Source organism: Phacochoerus africanus, chromosome 11 (assembly GCF_016906955.1).
Source record: "Phacochoerus africanus isolate WHEZ1 chromosome 11, ROS_Pafr_v1, whole genome shotgun sequence".
In the NCBI taxonomy this organism is placed as follows: Eukaryota; Metazoa; Chordata; class Mammalia; order Artiodactyla; family Suidae; genus Phacochoerus; species Phacochoerus africanus.
The window spans coordinates 120,407,588-120,427,354 of record NC_062554.1 but is presented as its reverse complement, the minus strand read 5'-3'; the positions used below and the strand labels follow the sequence as shown (position 1 = coordinate 120,427,354).

At 41.4% G+C, this 19,767-nt stretch overlaps 1 protein-coding gene across 3 annotated transcripts in view; it reads right to left on the bottom strand.

Moving 5' to 3' along the window:
* Window positions 1-575: 575 nt before the first annotated feature.
* SOAT1 (sterol O-acyltransferase 1) overlaps window positions 576-19,767 on the bottom strand; it is a 64,305-nt gene continuing 45,113 nt past the window's right edge. For all 3 annotated transcript variants that reach the window (XM_047753025.1, XM_047753026.1, XM_047753027.1), the window contains 13 exons: window positions 19,611-19,759; window positions 17,848-17,907; window positions 16,164-16,271; window positions 14,943-15,225; window positions 13,177-13,255; window positions 12,535-12,616; window positions 11,734-11,779; window positions 10,178-10,307; window positions 8,131-8,228; window positions 7,025-7,123; window positions 5,278-5,413; window positions 4,106-4,251; window positions 576-2,274 (listed from right to left, as the gene is read on the bottom strand). In XM_047753025.1, the coding sequence (XP_047608981.1) occupies window positions 2,218-2,274; window positions 4,106-4,251; window positions 5,278-5,413; window positions 7,025-7,123; window positions 8,131-8,228; window positions 10,178-10,307; window positions 11,734-11,779; window positions 12,535-12,616; window positions 13,177-13,255; window positions 14,943-15,225; window positions 16,164-16,271; window positions 17,848-17,907; window positions 19,611-19,759 (1,473 nt within the window). In that variant the 3' untranslated portion in view covers window positions 576-2,217. The remainder of the gene's footprint in view (window positions 2,275-4,105; window positions 4,252-5,277; window positions 5,414-7,024; window positions 7,124-8,130; window positions 8,229-10,177; window positions 10,308-11,733; window positions 11,780-12,534; window positions 12,617-13,176; window positions 13,256-14,942; window positions 15,226-16,163; window positions 16,272-17,847; window positions 17,908-19,610; window positions 19,760-19,767) is intronic.

The window sequence follows — 19,767 nt, the reverse complement described above, 5'->3', positions numbered from 1 at the left end:
GAGGCAAAAAAAAAAAAAAAAAGAATTCCATTCTCTTACCTCAATAGATTGGCTTATTCATAACCAGATCTTAGACCAATCTGTTCTTCTCTGCTCGCTCATTGCATTTAAAGCCGTTTTTTGCTTTGTTTTATTTTTGGCCACAACTGCAGCATGTGGAAGTTCCCAGGGATCAGGAGTTACCATCGTGGCGCAGTGGTTAACGAATCTGACTAGGAACCATGAGGTTGCGGGTTCGGTCCCTGCCCTTGCTCAGTGGGTTAACGATCCGGCGTTGCCGTGAGCTGTGGTATAGGTTGCAGACGTGGCTCGGATCCTGCGTTGCTGTGGCTCTGGCGTAGGCCGGAGGCTACAGCTCCGATTCGACCCCTAGCCTGGGAACCTCCATATGCTGCGAGAGCGGCCCAAGAAATAGCAAAAAGACAAAAAAAAAAGAAGTTCCCAGGGATCAAACCTGCACCACAGTATCAACCTGAGCCCCTGCAGTGACAACACCAGATCCTTAACCCACCAGACCACAAGGGAATTCTTCAGTTCTCTCATTGTATTAATAATGTACTTATAGATTCAAATCATTGATTGATTTTAATTTTTAATAAAAGTGCTAGAAACAATGAGCTGTATTAAAGCAGTCTTATTTGGAGGTTATTCCATGACAATTATAATAACCACTATACAGATAATTAGTGCTTGGGAACAGTAAGGTATACTTGAGGTATGCTTTTGTCTGCCGAGGTTTTTGGACATGTCTAACTAAACTCAACTGGGCCAAAGGTATGGTGACTAGCTGGGTTCCTGCAGTACGAATTAACTTGTGATTATTAAGAAACTCTACTTACCTTCTTGTGAGATTCAAACTGACTTTGAAAACAATTTGAAAGAGAGTTCCCAAAACTTTATGGATAGCAGCAGGGCTGCTAGAATACCAAGATAGCTTCTCAAGTAGGCGCCTCCAAATAACAGTAATATGTTGGGTAATTCATAAGTCTCACTTCTTTGGATGCAAAGTTGACCTTCTTGGCCTCCAACAGACTTTCCACGGCTCAGTCTTTACAAGCATAATCACACATCATACAAACAACCAAAGTAATTCCCACACACCGTACTGTGCTAGCTATAGGCATCTTATGACATGGGAACACTACACAATAAAGTATGTTTTCTTGGAAATGATTATATTTGGTTGCACCTAAGGTAAGCTCCATTAAAAGTCTAACAACGGAGCAAATGCAGAAGCCAGCTTCTGGATCTTTTATATTCCCTTGAATAATAATGGTGGTGGGGATTACTACTCATATGCCTGCAAAATAATTCAAGTCAGTATTTATTAGACACTGAAGTAACTGTACCAAAGGTTACTTCTAAAAAACGTCAAAGAAGTTATTACCCTAAAGTTTAAACAAAAAGTTATCTTCCACCTAAGTTCCATGATAAAATAACTTAGACAATTGACTGCACAAGTTCTTTTTAAAAAATTACTTTGGAAGTTATAAGAGGAAACACTTTTCTTCATTCTGTGCCACTTCTTTCTTCTTCCCTTTCTACTTAGGTTCCCCATAATATATAATATTATTGACGCAAACTCAAATTCAAGGTGAAAGGGATAATATTGCTTCGCAAAGATCATGACATTTACTGTACAGCACAACAAGGTAAAAACTGAATAGAGCTAAACTTAAAAAAAAAATACAAATTAGGATGTGTAACAAGATTATCTTTGGAAAAATAGGTATTTTCTCTCTTTCTACTAGAAACAGCAAAACATTCCACATTATTTTCTTTCCCAGCTGAATGGTTCATTAGCATACATTTCAACAGTGTAATGAAAAAATTTCTAAGCCAGAGGTATTTAAATGATTTCTTCATCAGTGTTTTGGCTAAAGGCAGTGGCCAAGAAAACATGATATTTCTGTCTCTAATTAGATGGAGTCATGAAACAAAACAGAATCACCGAGGCTTAAGCTGATGTGACCCAGCAAAAATCTGTCATTACATCAGCTATGAGACAGCTGTAAAAAATTAAGAACTGTACAAGCGTCCAGACAACTTCTAATAGCTCAGTTGCAGATGACCTAGGAGTGGAGTGAGCCATTTGGAAGGTGTGCCGTAGTCCAAAAAATACAGATAACTTCAGTAATAGCTGGAAACAGATGCTGGCCTCAAATCAGGCAGGATACCCAATCTTCAGTGTCAAGGATGGAACCAAAGTCCAAGCTTCTAAAACACGTAGCGGCAAGTCCAGGTACGTGGCCGGATATAATCCAGAAATGTAGGCTTCAAGGGGAAAAAACATAGTGGAAGAGCGGTTTATGTGTGCGCACTGTATGCACGAGCTATGAGGTGGACAGAGGCTGTTAGTGTTGCACACTGCACAGCTCCCAAATCCCCACCTGCACTTCAGGAACATTTCAGCTACAAGCAGCTGACTGAGTCAAATGATGGTCACCATTTTTATCTACGGTTATGGATTTACTAACTCTATGTAACTGCACAGACTCCTGACCAAATTCCAAATGGGCACTACCTTTTTTCTGGTCTCGCATTTTATTTCTTTATCTTAAAAGCAGGGCTTAGCCCTATTTTTAGCAGCTCAAAATCCATATGGTGGTAGGTTCGGGATGCTAATATATATATCTTACTACAATACAAGGTTTAAAATTACTGAATTACCTAAATGAGGAACAGAAGAAATACAACCCAAGTTCGGAAATAGAAAAGAGACTGGAACAAGAATTTGAAAAAGCTTTATGGATGATCTTGCATCCAAATAGGATTTTGATAAAATAAAACCTGACAGGAGTTCCCATCATGGCTCAGGGGTTAACGAATCCGACTAGGAACCATGAGGTTTCAGGTTCGATCCCTGGCCTTGCTCAGTGGGTTCAGGATTCAGCGTTGCCATGAGCTGTGGTGTAGATCACAGACGAGGCTCGGATCCCACGTTGCTGTGCCTCTGGCGTAGGCTGGAGGCTACAGCTCCAATTTGACCCCTGGCCTGGGAACCTCCATTAGCCGCACATGTGGCCCTAGAAAAAGACAAAAAATAAATAAAATAAATAAAAATAAAACCTGACAGGTAATATTTGAGTGCAGAGAGTGGAGTGACCAGAGTCAGAGTTCAGAACAGTTAGTTCAAGCGCACCAAGGGAGTCAAAGGAAATAAGGAAGGGGCGTTAGGGCAGGCACCGAAAAATCAGGGTAGACAGTGGGAGAAGCTGTGGGAAAGAAATTGATTCATCTGATTAGAAAGTATCTTATAGGTACCTGCAAGAAATACCCAGGTAGATATATCAAGAAGGCCTACTCCTGGAGTTCCTGTCATGGCTCAGTGGTTAACCAATCTGACTAGCATCCATGAGGATGCAGGTTTAATCCCTGGCCTTGCTCAGCGGGTTAAGCATCTGGCGTTGCTGTGACCTTTCATGTACATTGCAGATGTGGCTTGGATCTTGTGTTGCCGTGGCTGTGATGTAGGCAGCAGCTATAACTCCGATGTGACCCTAGCCTGGGAACCTCCACATGCTTTGGGTGTGACCCTAAAAAGCAAAAAAACAAAAAAACAAACAACAACAACAAAAAAAACAAGAAGGGCCGTCCCCACACACTGTAACATTTAGGAGTTATCCATAAGCAGCTGAAGGCTATAGCTTGAAGAATGAGACTCTTACATAACTACAAAAGAGCCAACAACAACAGAAGAATCAAGGTAAATGGGTTCTTAGGCACGTGAGTCTAGCTGGACGTTTTTATAAAAAGGAAGAAGAAAAAACAGATTATTTGGGGCTGGGAGTGAATACATAGGCCACTGAGACAACCCTGGAGGAGACCTCCATTTTCAGTACACAGGAGCTCAAGAAAAACCAGTGAAAGAAAAAAAGACGTGAACCAAGAACAAGGAGAGCTCAATGGGAAGAAAATCAAAGAAACGCTCAAGGACAGCGCAGCAATATTAGATCCTAAGTCAATGCTTTTACTCCACATTTCTCTCCCCTTAATATTAATTCATCATAATGCCCCCTACGCCTCCTGTTAACACTGCCCCCCAACCCTCCCAACCAGGGGACAAATTGGTTACTTTTCTACTCCAGCCTGGCTGATGACTCACATTTTTCAGGGGGCAGTGCTGCCGTGCATACCACTCTTGAGAATAAAAGCACAGGAGGACTGCAACGCCAGCAAAAAGGGAAGTCCACATCAGAATGTTCCAAATCGGCCTTTTCCGACTATCATTGACGATGAAATTGAAAGCCACTAAAGTTAAGGAAGATAACAAAAAAAAATACAGTCATCAAAACATAACCTACCAGGAGGTGAAGGTTCTCAGATATCTGCTGTAAATAATTGCTTAATTATCACAACAGCGTCAACTGTGTATATACAGGTTTGATTCTGGCTACTGGTTCTATAAACAAAAAATAGTAATAAAGCTTCAGCACTGAAATGTATTAATCAGTGATTATTTGGAAATCAGACAGTATTCAGAACAGGTGAAAACATATTTCATGGAATCATTCATATTCTAATTGTCCCTCTCCACTCCATGAAAAAAAAGGTTAGTTTTTTTGTTTTTTCAGGAGGTGAACACTGACAGAGTCTAAGAATGACAAAGTTTTATTTTTTTGTCTTTTTGCCATTTCTTGAGCCGCTCCTGCTGCATGTGGAGGTTCCCCGGGCTAGGGGTCGAATTGGAGCCATAGCCACTGGCCTATGCCAGAGCCACAGCAACTCAGGATCTGAACCGAGTCTGCAACCTACACCACAGCTCACGGCAACGCCGGATCCTTAACCCACTGACCGAGGCCAGGGACCGAACCTGCACCCTCATGGTTCCTAGTTGGATTCGTTAACCACTGAGCCACAGTGGGAGCTCCAATTATTTGTAGTTTTTATCAGCTATCACATCCCTGATACCAATAGTCTTCAAGGGGTTATTTATTCCCTGCATCAAAGTATAAGCACCTGGCCACTGTGCATAATCACTCAAAATTGATGGTCTTACCATCTAATAAACAAACACTGCCTCGAAATGGTATTACTATTTATTATCTAGTTTTCTACATCAATCTTCTGTTTTATTTTCTAAATTTCTCTCTTTTTTTGGGGGGGGGGTTGTCTATGGCATGCATTAGCTTGATGCGGGATTTCAGTTCCCAGACCAGGGACTGAACCTGGGCTGCAGTGGTAAAAGTGCCAAGTCCTAACTAGATCACCAGGGACCCCCACTAAATTTCACTTTTAGTGTCATATTCCATATTCGTGAGATGTCAAGATACTTACTTCCAAAGAACATGAACAGCACAAAGAGCACTGGATAGAAAAAATTCAAACAAACAGCCAAGGCATATTCGTGCACTACAGCAGACACAGCAAAGACAGCAAACATGGCAGCTGGTTTGAACTTCTTTGTGAAAAACTAGGATAAAAGGAAAATATTAAAAAGCAATTTTAAAAATGTAATTAAACATGAGCTACAAAAGTCTTACAATTAATACACACTAAAGGCACCTATTTAATTCTACTCATATTTGATTTTCTACGTCTACTCCTTAAATTAATCCTATCTATTAAAATAATTACCAAAAAAAAAAATCCTTAAAAATCCTTATTTTACTAAAATAAGACATTTTGAAACCATTCATGTTGGAAGATTGGGCATATTTTCAAAAACATTAATAACTTCTATGTGTAACTCACTATGGTTGATTAAAAAAAAAAAGAAAAAAAGAAAAGAAAATGGTGGGGGTTTTTTTGTCTTTTATCTTTTGTGGCATTTGGAGATTCCCAGGCTAGGGATCTAACCGGAGCTGTGCTACTGGCCTACGCCAGAGCCACAGCAAAGCCAGATCCGAGTCACGTCTACAACCTACACCATAGCTCATGCCAGTACGGGATCTTTAACCCACTGAGTGAGGCCAAGGATCGAACCCGCAACCTCATGGTTCCTAGTCAGATTTGTTTCCACTGAGCCACAATGGGAACTTCAAAACACAGTTTTCATTTATAAATGGACACATCAAATCTTAACCTTTAGAGCAACACTGAATGGTAGACCGGGCAGGTATCATTTTTACAGGTAACAAAACTAAGATGTGAAACCACAGTTATAAATGAAACAACGTTCGAGTACCAGTGTTATTTGCACCATAACCTGCTGTCACTGAGCCAGAGTGCCCTTACCTAAGAATTGAAACCTACAATCCAGAGATACCGCCTTAAACAACCACGAGCCTCGAGATCACATTTTCCGTCAGTCTGAATACATTCTGCTCTAAAGAATGTCTTGAAGACATCTATCAATCTATACTGAACCGTTGTAAATTCAAACATAGGTAGTTTCTCCACTTCTAACAGAGGAACAAAAATATAAAACAAAAGAAAAAAGCAAATAACAAAACAAAACAAAAAGCAAATAACAAAAGAAAAAAGCAAATAAAACAAAAGGAAGATTATTTGTTGGCAATGAGGTTCAAAAAACTTTTTTTTCATTACTGGTGGATCTGTTCAACTTCTTCAAATGCCTCCGTGCATTACTTTCTAATTATGTAAAATAAAAGTCAGGGTAAAACACATGGCATTAGTCCTAGTAACTGTATCCTGGTCTCTAAGCAGCACTATTCAAAGCAGAAGGTTTCTCTGACATAAATGACTCACAAGAGGATTTTTTTGTTTTCTTTCCTCTGTTAGGGCCGCACCTGCGGCAGGTGGAGGTTCCCAGGTCAGGGGTCAATTCGGAGCTATAGCCAGCCTATGCCACAGCCACCAAAACACGCAATCCAAGCTGCCTCTTCGACTTAGACCACAGCTCACGTCAATGCCAGACCCTTAACCCACTGATAGAGGCCAGGGATCGAACCTGCAACCTCATGGTTCCTAGTCGGATTCGTTTCTGCTGCGCCATGACAGCAACACCTCACAAGAGAACTGAGAACAACTAAATTTAACTTCTTCCAGCTGCACGATACTAATACTTTCCAGAAAAGAATCTCCGTTTCTTGAACACCACCAGCTAAATCTTGCTGCTTACCCAGAGAAAGTCCTTGTAGGCATAGTAATACAGCCAGTCATGGACCACAACATTCCAGGTCCTGTAATAGTTAGCATATGATGTGGAGTTCCACCAATCCTGAGTTAAAAAGCAAAGGTGTAAAACCATATATAAACAGAACCAAAGCAAAACCCCCAAAGAATTTATGTACATATTTGCAGTGTTTGTTATGATAAATTGTTATACACTGACGTCAGAAAAATCTTAAAATGCGTTTTGGTTACTAGTGTTCAATGTGACATTAATTCTAATTCTATGTATGATCAAGTTCCCTGGTGTTTTTTTTTTGTTTTTTTCAATGGCTACACGCACAGCGTATGGAAGTTCCTGGCCCAGGGACTGAAACCAAGGCAGAACTGCTGCCCATGCTGCAGCTGCAACAATGCCAGATCCTTTAAGCCACTGTGACAGGCTGGAGGTCAAACCCACACCTCCACAGCAATCTGAGCCAATGCAGTTGGATTCTTTTTTTTTTTTCTTTCTTTTTTTTTTTTTTTAAGGGCCACACTTGCATTATATGGAATTTCCCGGGCTAGGGGTCAAATCCGAGCTGCAGCTGCTGGCCTACACCACAGCCACAGCAACCCGGATCTGAGCCGCATCTGCACCTATGCCACAGCTTTCAGCAATGCTGGCTCCTCAACCCACTAGGCAAGGCCAGAGATCCTGAAGGCACTATGTCAGGTTCTTAACCTGCTGAGCCACAAGGGAACTCCTGTTCAACAAGCTTAAATAGATAAATCTGCTGAGATCATTACTACAGCATCAGATGGGCAATTTCAAATTAATTAAAAGTTAGCAACGTCTCAGAATGCCCTCACTACACAGGTTTTCCTGCTGTAATCACCAAAACAGGATCCAGAAGGAATCAAATGTGTTACTAAGGGAGCAAATATCAGAGAAAGAAGAAAAGACAAGATGGTGCCAATTATATCAGTAATACAATTTCAGACTTAATTCTGGTAAAACCTGTGGGGATAAAAATGATGTCACAATGCTTACATTAAAAAGCTAGTAACCAACAATGCTCAAATACTAAACAATAAGGTCACAAATAAAAGAAAGATGAGTCGAGCACACATTACCTTATAAAACATCCTGTCACCAAAGCGTAACATCTCAGCAAAGGCATTGAGCCAGCAGTGCAAAAAGGCAAAAAAACTAAGAAACAGTATCAGCGCAGCTAAAAATAAGACGAATAAATATTAAGAGTCTTTCCAAACAGCTCACACGCCAATCAGTTCATTATCTGTCACCATTTGCTTAGCTGGAATTAGTCTACAAAATAAGTTATTATTCCAGCTTACTCATTCCAGAAGTAATAGTGAAATTGTAACATTAATTATTTCAACCTTATAAAGAAATAACTTCCAATAGGTTTTACAGATGGCAAATGACCCAACCTACTTTTAACGGAAATGCCTAGATATGTGGCTTAACTTGGTATGAAAAGCCCTTAAAAATCTGCCCCTCATCCATTCCTCTAAACCAGGGGTTTAAAACTGGGGGCGATTTTGTCCCATGGGACACTTGAAAATTCTGGAGACATTTTTGATTTTCGTAATTCAAAATAGCCTTGTGCTATGGTTATCTTGTTATTAGAGGCCAGGAAGTGGCTAATACCGTACAATACACAAGACAGCCTCCCAAAGCAAAGAATCATCCAGCCCAGAATGTCAACAGCGACAAGGTTACCTAATTGCTGCCTCTCCTCGCAGGGCTGTGAACATCATCCATGACTGGACTTCTGCCATTCGAAATCAAATACTCCAAGCCTTTGAACCCATCCCACTTCCTGAAAACAACTTTCCACCGTCTTTCTGCCAGGCAATCACCTCTCTGTTTTTCTTTCTTTTTTTTTTTGTCTTTTTGCCATTTCTAGGGCCTCTTCTGTGGCATATGGAGGTTCCCAGGCTAGGGGTCTAATCGGAGCTGTAGCCGCCAGCCTACACCTCAGGCATAGCAGCACAGAATCTGAGCTGTGTCTGCAACCTACACCACAGCTCAGGATGGGAAGAGAAAAAAGAACTTAACCCGCTGAGCAAGGCCAGGGATCGAACCCACAACCTCATGGTTCCTAGTCGGATTTGTTAACCACAGAGCCACGATGGGAACTCCGTCCTCTCTGTTTTTCAAGACACAATGTTACATGTCACCTCCAGCAGGAGACAAAGTTCATCAGCACTTTAGTAGATATCACACTATATTGTAAAACATCCATTCACATGCCCATCTCTTTTATTTACTTATTTATTCCAAAAAATGTGTAAGATAATAAAGGACACTGTGACTGGCTGACTGGCGGTAAGACACAATCCTGGATTGTCAGAAACTTGCAGCACAGTTAGAAAGACACTATGTAACATACGTTCTATCAGAGGAAGAGAAAAAAGAACTTATCGGAGTAAATCCTGAGAGGCCATGAGGGAGGATGCCTAGAAGTCTGGGAGAGAGGGTAAGGAAGAGAGACCATGGCAGGACAGCAAACAATACCAACATTTAACGGGTAGAGAAAAGAGAAGCCTAAGTAAAGGAAACTGTACATGTAATTAAACTGCAAGCTTCTAGAAAATAAAGAATATGTCTGTCTGGTTCACTGCTATGACCCCCAGCACCTGGCACAGGTAATCAGGTATCTCTAGAAAAAAAGAACAGAATGAATGAAGTTAGGAGACTGGGGTATGGCCAGAAAGGCAGAAAAGGAAGGGAGTGGCAAGAGAGATTTCAAAATGTGGTCAACAGCATCGAAGGCGTCATGGAGATCAGAGTTTGATCAAACAGAGCTACACCAACTACTGGAAGAGATTAGTGAGTTTAATAAGGGCCATTTCAAGAGCCTGGTCCGATCAGGAGCAAGATAATGATGATGGAAGAGTGAATGGGACGATAAAACATAAATGTGGACTATCTACTGTCAGAGAAAGCAAAACTTGAGTGGAAGGCAGAAGATGAATGGAAAAATTGGCTGGAGACCAGAAGTACGTGAGATAGATGGAAAGAGGCCAAAGATGGGTAGAGATGCGTCGTCGAGTTTATAGCGAAAAGCAGGTAAATCAAAGGTGCTCACATGCAACAGCTTTCTGCCTTCCTTGCAATTCTACAAATGGCCAACTGAACCAGTACCCATGTTACCTGGCAAGATGGAGTTAAATATACACAAGACCAGAACACGAGCGCTGAAGGGCTCCTGTCTGATATTCCGAAACAAGGGCGTGCAGAGTCTTTCAAAGACGTAGTACACGTAAAAAAAGCAACCAAAAACCTGGAACATAACAAAGATAATTAGATTAACGATGGCTTGACAGGGGAAGATGAAAAGTGATTTTTACTTTCCAAAGAAGATTCACATGTGACCCATAAACAAAAGTTGACATAGATACTCCACTGAACACTAGTAAGCAACTACAATCCTTCAAAGATGGTACTCAAGCCCAATTTCTACCATACCTATTCCCAATCCTTTACCAAAGGGTACTTTTAACAGATCAGACTCTGGAATCTGCTTTTCCTGCTACATGAAACACATAATAAAAGAACCAACTTCATAAATGGATATTTGATTAACAAGGGATTTTTTTTTTCCCCTGCCCGTATCTGAGGTATGAGGAAGTTCCCAGGCCAGGGACTGAATCTGTGCCACATCGACAACCCAAGCCGCTATAGTAACACAGGATTTTAAAATGGGATTTTCTTAGAGTACCCTGGTGGCATAGAAGTTAAGGATTCAGCATCATCACTGCTGTGGCTTGGGTTCGATCCCTGGCCTGGGAACTTCTGAATGTCTGGAGCACGGCCAAAAAAAACAAGGGGAACTTCTTCAGATATATAATTCTAATAAGGGGCTGGAGAAGTGTTAGATCACATCCACACAGATATATATCCAAAAACAAAAGAAAAAAAGTAGAAAGGGGGATTTTATTTATTTATTTATTTTGCTTTTTAGGGCCACACCCACAGCATATGGAGGTTCCCAGGCTAGGGGTCAAATTGGAGCCAGAGCTGCCACCCTACACCACAGCCACAGCAACAGCAGATCTGAGCTGTGTCTGCTCACAACAATGCCAGATCCTTAACCCTCTGAGCAAGACCAGGGATCGAACCTGAAACCTCATGGTTCCTAGTTGGATTCGTTTCCACTGCGCCACAATGGGAACTCCAGACAGGGGCAAATTAATGTAGATGCATACTGAGATAACCAAATGGGATTATTTTAATTAAAATAAATGATTTTATTGTACAAAATTACTTTTGATGTGTTGGTAAAGCAAATACATTTACTGTACAGGGAACAGTTTTATCTTTTTAGAGCTGTACCTGGAGCACACGGAAGTTCCCAGGCTAGGGGTTGAATTGGAGCTGGAGCTAGAGCCTATACCACAGCCACAGCAATGCCAGATCTAAGCCACATCTGCAACCTATGCTGTAGCTGTGGCAGCAGCAGGTCCCTAACCCACTGAGCGAGGCCAGGGGTTGAACCCACATCCTCAGGGACACTACATCAGGTTCTTAACCCACTGAGCCACAATGGGAACTCTTGTACTGGGAATAGTTTAAAGACTTCAGTAACAGTTCTAGAGCTCCCTGCAGACATGAATTTGCCAATACCTTAAAGAGATTAAATTATTATTATATTCAAACACCCATTCCCCACCAACAAGCAACCATTAGGCAGTTAAAAACAAATTTACCTGTGCAAACTGCATAATCACATAACCCCATCTTACAGTGGGAGTTCTGAAAAGGAAGAAACAAAATTAACTTTTCTGAATAAAGACATGAACTTAAAGAAAAATCTTCATAGAGCACTCTACTCAATATATTTTAATAACCTATAAGGGACAAGAATCTGAAAAAAAACCATATATAACTGAATCACTCTGCTGTACACTTGAAAACAAACAGAACATTGTAAATCAACTACACTTCAATTAAAAAATAATTTTTTTAAAAAAAGGGGAGAAATCATCACAATACTTTCCCATACATAACAACATTTTTTTTTTTTTGGTCTTTTTGCCATTTCTTGGGCCGCTCCTGCGGCATATGGAGGTTCCCAGGCTAGGGGTCTAATCAGAGCTGTAGCCACCAGTCTACACCACAGCCACAGCAATGCAGGATCCGAGCCGCATCTGCAGCCTACCCCACAGCTCATGGCAATGCTGGATCCTTAACCCACTAAGCAAGGGCAGGGACCGAACCTGCAACCTCATGGTTCCCAATTGGATTCGTTAACCGCTGCGCCACGACAGGAATTCCAACAACATCATTTTTAACACAGGAAATATTTGTATAATACTGCCAGGAATTACTATTATCAAATCTGATTGCTAGAATCACAATTTGGGGTTTGCCATGCCAGCAGAAAAATTCAAACCCACACTATCTTGCTCTGTAGCCCTACATGAATGAACTAGTACCTGTCTACCCACCTCGCCCCACCCATGGCACACTGCTGATGCTGCCCCATTTCTACTTCTCAGGGCCTTTACCTGGGATAGTTGTCACGGTAGATTAGGGTAGGAGCAAACAAGAAGTACAAGTACTGGTTGACTGTGGGGACTGGAACAGAGCCTGGAAAAGGAAAACTATACTCAGGCGCTTTCGGCAAAACTGAAAGGGGAAAAATAAGCCCAGGATAGGGAAGACAAAAAACTGCATCTCTTAGCTCACAGTGTTTCTTTCTGATCTCCCAAAATGATGACTTCTTATTCCTAAATTAATTGAATATTACCAACCCCTGTAAACTAAGTTATTCCTGTGACTTAGAGAAAACGTTCAGAGTTTGAGGCAGCAAATTAAGAAGGGTATATAACGAGTCTACTAACATTCTATAAAATAATGCCAAGTTGCACGAATCAAACGATCAATGCTTTTAAACCTCTTACAAAGGTAAAACAGGAACAATGAGGAAACAGAAAGTCTTCCAAATCAATACAGATCATGTGTGTGTGTGTGTGTGTGTGTGTGTGTGTGTGTGCGCGTGCGCGCGCGCGCACACGTGTATTTCCCCTCCCAACAGGTTTTGTGGGTTTTTTTTTTCAGATCCCATATATTTAAAATCAAACATAATGTCTACAGAATGTATTATTTCAAAGGCTATGAACAATCCTTTGACTTATAAAATTACATACGTGATTTCTCTTTGGCTGAGTTGAGTACCCGAGGCACATTCTCTCGGACAAATGAATGGGCCTTCATTATCAAACGAATCTACAAAGGAAGGAGGAAAAAAGATGAATTTTCTATCATTGCCTTGTCTCCTATAAGCAACCACTGAACAGCACTCAATTATAATCACATAACGAACTTGTGAATTCGTATATATCAACACAAACTCGCTTTTATGGACTAACACAAATGTAAAACTCTAAAGAAGGACATGTTATTATTACTCAAATTATCTTGCCTCTAACAGCACCATCAATTACAGGCATATTACAAATTAAGAAATTAAAAAAGGCGGAGTTCCCGTCGTGGCTCGGTGGTTAACAAATCCAACTAGGAACCATGAGGTTGCGGGTTTGATCCCTGGCCTTGCTCAGTGGGTTAAGGATCCGGCAATGCTGTGAGCTGTAGTGTAGGTTGCAGATGCAGCCCAGATCTACCATTGCTGTGGCTGAGGCGTAGGCTGGCGGCTACAGCTCTGATTAGACCCCTAGCCTGGGAACCTCCGTATGCCGTGGGTATGGCCATAGAAAAGGCAAAAAAGACCAAAAGAAAGAAATTAAAAGGCTGTTCAAAGAAATTGTTCTTTCCATCAGTCAGAGTATTACAGACAGCCAACGTAAGTCAGAAAATTTTGAAGGGCATATCAACAAAACAAACCTTTGTGGTGTTTTTTTTTTTATCTTTTTTCAGGGCCGCAACTACAGCACGTGGAAGTTTCCAGGCTAGGGGTTAAATTGGAGCTGCAGCTACCAGCCTGTGCCTCAGCCACAGCAAGCCAGATCCGAGCCATGTCTGTGACCTACGAGACAGCTCACGGCAATGCCGGATCCTTAATCCACTGAGCGAGGCCAGTGATTGAACCCACACCCTCATGGATACTAGTCGGGTTCACTACCACTGAGCCACAACAGGAACTCCCCAAAATAAATCTTTTAGACAGTTATATGACAAAACAATGAGTCTGACACTACAAAAGTCGAGGTGTTCTTTTTGTTTGTTCTTTAAAAAAAAAAAAAAAAAAAAACTCTTCTGGCTGCAGCGGCTTGATGTGCAAATCTCAGTTCCCAGACCAGGGATCAAACCAGGCCACAGAGGTGCCAAGTGCCAAGTCTGAACCAAGAGACCACCAGCGGAACTCCCAAAAGTTGAGTTTTTAATTATAAAAATATTCTATAATTTGGATGGCTTCTATAAAAAGTGTTCAAGAACAAAATTTGAATTTCATCTAGAATATTTTGATGTAATTTATTTCAATTATCAAGAATCAGAGAACACGGAAGCCTGAATGAATTTTAAGAGATGGGATGACCTAGTTTAAGACTTTAATTTTATAGATAATGGCATGAAGGGCTAGATATGAAAACTACATACAACAAAAATAACAGAATTCTGGGAGATCCCGTTGTGGCGCAGTGGTTAACGAATCCAACTAGGAACCATGAGGTTGCACATTCGATCCCTGCCCTTGCTCAATGGGTTAAGGATCCGTCATTGCCATGAGCTGTGGTGCAGGTCGAAGGCACAGCTCAGATACCGCATTGCTGTGGCTCTAACGTAGGCCAGTGGCTACAGCTCCGATTAGACCCCTACCCTGGGAACCTCCATTTGCCGCTGGAGCGGCCGTAGAAAAGGCAAAAAGCCGAAAAAAAAAAACAGAATTTTTACTATCATCATTATTATTGTTATTAACCAGGCACAGCATTGCACTGGGCAACACTCGAAACCTTACCTGTTCGCATATAACAATGCAGCGGGAAGCTGGTGGCAGTGTATATGCTAAGACAACATAAAGTGGCCCCAAGCCCAGAACTCCAACCTGGAAGACCACAAAAAGGAAGCAATGGAAGACAGAATAGACCAGCGGATGAGAACTCCTGTCATAGCCTCTGGCCCAGCGTTGAAACAGGAAGTAGGGAACTGTCAGGGTGCATAAGAACATGGTGCACCATGTCCACAGGGCAACAGTCAGTTTGCCAAAAGCGTAAGACATGAGATTGAACTCCAGCACCAGCCTGGGGAGAAAAAGCACAGGGAAAGAACACGGACGTGGATTTTTAATCTGCATTTGATTGGTGAAGTGAAAAACTTTTCAGACCTGAAACTCTCACGCCGGGAAATACAACAACACTCATACACTGAAATCATGGCTATAACAGTTGTGTTCCTAAGCCTCAGTGGCACGTCTTAGCTATTTTCCAAAAGCCCCAAGATGATAGGGTCTTTAAACATAAGATACCTAAAATAACCTAAAATAAGACCCTAAACGTCACAAAGATTAAGTCATCATATTCACACATTGTCAACTCGAAAATATGACAAAGTTATTGTTTAAAATATTCATGTAAACCAACTATAATGGAAAAAATAAAAATTAAAAAAATGAAATATTCAAATAGCGAGGGGAAAGGCTGGGGAGAGGGATGGATTGGGGGTTGGGACCAACATATGCACACTGTTATCCATGGAAAGGATGGTCAAAGAGTCCTGCTTATGGCACAGGGCACTCTACTCAATATTCTGTGATAACCTATATGGGAAAACAATCTGAAAAAGAATGGATATGTGTATACCTACAACTGAACCACTGTTGTTCAGAAGAAATTAACACAATATTGAAAAGCAACTCTACTTCATTTTTAGTTGCCCTCTGATTCTTTATATTAAAGTGACCTATAAACTACTGATATGGTCCATTAAAACGGAACAGTTTAAAAATAAAAGTAAAGTAAAATTTACAAAATAAAATTTACAAAATAAAAGCAGTTATAATAAAACTCATATTCTTTTTAGTTGCACTTTTCAGGAGAGAGAAAGCTGACCTTCAAATCAGCTGCTCGGGGATTTGTCTGAAGCAAATTTAACCAAATCACCTTTTGCCACAGTTTAAATACAATGAAAACTCCCAACACCCCATGGATCAACTGCGCAGAGATCCCTTTTCTTGTCTTACCTTCCTTCATCAATGTAATCTACTACAAGTGTGCTGAGGATGAAGAGAATGAGGAGGGCAATGAACATGTGATATATTGTTCTGATGTGGTCCACCTCTAACAGCTCACTGTAAATGTAGTTCAAATAAGATTAAGAGAAATTTAATATTAAAACACCACACATGAAAGACTTTACTGTTAAAGCAGTTGAGAAGATGCTTAAAAGTCCATGCTCCAAAAACATGTCAAACAGTCAACTCAGAATATTACGAATGAGTATCAGTGTTCGAATGAATAAATGACTGAGTAAATGAGCTATTCAGCGAGCAGGTGCAAAGAAATATCCATTCCTACTCAAAAAGCCTTTAATTTTCAGTTCACAAATGAGGTTACCACAATTAATTGACACTGCCTTTTTTTTTTTTCCCCATAAAATCCCAACAATCAGGGTTCTAAAATAAGGAAATCTGAGAAGACTATGAAGTCTCTAAACTGGCTCACCGAAGAGATGAAACAATGTATATATCAAGAAGGCTGCAGAGTTCCTGTCGTGGCTCAGTGGTTTGCGAACCAGACTAGCATCCACGAGGACTCCAGTTCGATCCCTGGCCCTGCTCAGTGGGTTAAGAATCTGGCGTTGCCAGGAGCTGTGGTGTAGGTCGCAGACGCAGCTCAGATCCTGAGTTGCTGTGGCCATCAGCTATAGCTCCGATTTGACCCCTAGCCTGGGAACCTCCCTATGCCTCAGATGTGGCCCTAATAAGACCAAAAAAAAAAAAAAAAAAAGAGGGCTGCAGCACCAAAACTCTCCAAGTGGTTCATCTAATGAGTAGCTCTTTGGTAACCAGTTCTCTCCAGCACAAATTGAAGGAACTTATCAGAGAACCAATAACCATTCTTAACTCTAACTCCTCCTTTGACCTTAGATACAGAACCCCAAAATCGGAAAGAAATAGGATCTGAATGACTGAACAAAAGATCACAAAGGAGAAGCAAATGTACAAAATGAAGTATCAAAACTAATAGATTATATGAATACAGAGAAAGCTGGTTAAAAACGGTCATAGATTATACACAGTAATTCTAACAATCAGAAGGTTTTTGTTTTTCGTTGTTTTTTTTTTCATGGCTATACCGGCAGGATATCAAAGTTTTTTGGGCTAAGGGTTGAATTAGAGCTGCAGCTGCAGTCTACACCACAGCCACAATAACACTAGATCCAAGGAGTATCTGCAACCTACGATGTAGCTTGTGATAATGCTGGATCCTTAACCCACTGAGTGAGGCCAGGGGTTGAATCTGTATCCTCATGGACATTGTGTCGAGTTATCACCCTGCTGAGCCATAAAAGGAATTCCCAGATAGTTTGATTTTTTAAAAATTCAAACAAATAGGGGAGTTCCCATCATGGCGCAGTGGTTAACGAATCCGACTAGGAACCATGAGGTTGCAGGTTCGGTCCCTGCCCTTGCTCAGTGGGTTAAGGATCTGGCGTTGCCATGAGCTGTGGTGTAGGTTGCAGACGCGGCTCGGATCCCGCGTTGCTGTGGCTCTGGCGTAGGCCGGTAGCTACAGCTCCAATTCGACCCCTAGGCTGGGAACCTCCATATGCCGTGGGAGCGGCCCAAGAAATAGCAAAAAAAAAAGACCAAAAAAAAAAAAAATTCAAACAAATAATGAACAAAAGCAACTATAAATACTCACTCTAAGAGAGATCGCCTTATGACAAAAATTTTTCCATGTTCTGGAGGTGCTCGCAGATCTCTGGGGAAAGCACAAAAATTACCACAAAATATGAGTATTTCAAATATTACACGAAATTTAAACCTATGGTTAAGAGAAGGAATATAACCAATTACAGCTTATAATTATCTTCTCACTATGACCCAGATACTGTGTCAAGGGTTTTGTGCGTGTCATCTCACTCACTCCTTCTGAACAATGCTATGATATGAGTCAGGTATGTCTGATTAGGAAGGAAGAGATATTCACAAACCTAACTAGAGGAGCATTCGAAGTTGCTCAACCTGTGGGGAAATGAATTCCTGGCATCACAGGCTGATGACCCTCTTCCTTCTCTCAACACCCCTAAGGACAAGCCTCCAGCCACACTTTACTCCAGTTCACTGGATCAATACTGTTATTGATAGTATCTCCCCTTCAAAACTGCATCGATGCTTATCATACCCTCCCCTAAGGCCTTCCAATCACCCTCAACAGCCTCCTCCTAAAAGGCTGACTTCAGTTATTAAAACCTCCCATTTTAACATCTAATGTTATCACCTTCTTTCGGGCTTCTATTGTGGTCAAAACTGTCCTCCAGAACAGCAGAGACTGGCAGAGACCACAGAGGCATAACCCCAGGGAACCACAGAGCAAATGGCAAATTAGCACAGAGTGGCCTTTGACAGCCTTCCCTCTACTGCTCTGAATAACTGACCAATTTAAAAAACAGGTACTAATTGGAGTTCCCATCATGGCTCAGTGGTTAGCGAATCCAACTAGGAACCATGAGGTTTTGGGTTCAATCCCTGGCCTTGCTCAGTGGGTTAAGGATCCGGCGTTGCCGTGAGCTGTGGTGTAGGTGCAGACGCGACTTGGATCCTGTGTTGCTGTGGCTCTGGTGAAGGCCAGCAGCTACAGCTCCGATTAGACCCCTAGCCCTAGTCCAGGAACCTCCATATGCCACAGGAGCGACCCAAGAAATGGCAAAAAGACAAATATATATATATATATATATATATATATTTACATACCAATCACACTGTACTTTAATGCAAGTACTATATGGAGTAGACAGAGAGGGAAGAGGCAGTATAACGAGAGTAAAGAGCATGGACTCTGGAGCCAGACTCTGGGCTCAAACCCTTGCTGTGCCACCTTGCGCAACTTTTAACTGCTCTCTGCTTCAGCTTCCTAATCTGTAATTTGCAGACAGAGGATCTGCCTCATAGGGTCATTTTTTGGTTTAAATGTAAAACACTCAGCAAGTGTTGGCTGTTATAAGACAGCACAGTCATACATGAGGTATGCATGTTTGTAATAATTCACATGGTAACATGAAGAAACACACTCTTCAAATGGTTAAAATAATTTTTGCCCAAGGCAATACACGGCTAAGAAAAAGTGGTGCTAGGGTGTGAACTCAGGCATTTTTAGTGCAGTCCATAGTCTGACCACTGATCTATGCTGGAGTAAGCGGGAAAGGAATACTCGGAGTTCCCGTTATGGCGCAGCGGAAACGAATCCAACTAGGCATCATGAGGTTTTGGGTTCAATCCCTGGCCTCGTTCAGTGGGTTAAGGATCCAGTGTTGCCGTGAACTGTGGTGTAGGTCACAGACTCGGCTTGGATCTGGCATGACTGTGGCGTAGGCCAGAGGCTACCACTCTGATTCGAGCCTTAGCCTGGGAACCTCCATATGCTGCAGCAAAAAAAAAAAAAGAGAAAGGAATACTCATACTTACTTCGCCCTGTGGTTGTTCTCTCCTTCAAGGACAGAAAAGGATGTGACAGCACAGCCACCATTGTCTAATGAGGCAGATTTTTCAATGAGATTGGTCACAAAATCATCAAAGTGACTGCCAACTTCCTTCATAAAAAAGGGCTTCAATTCCTAGAATT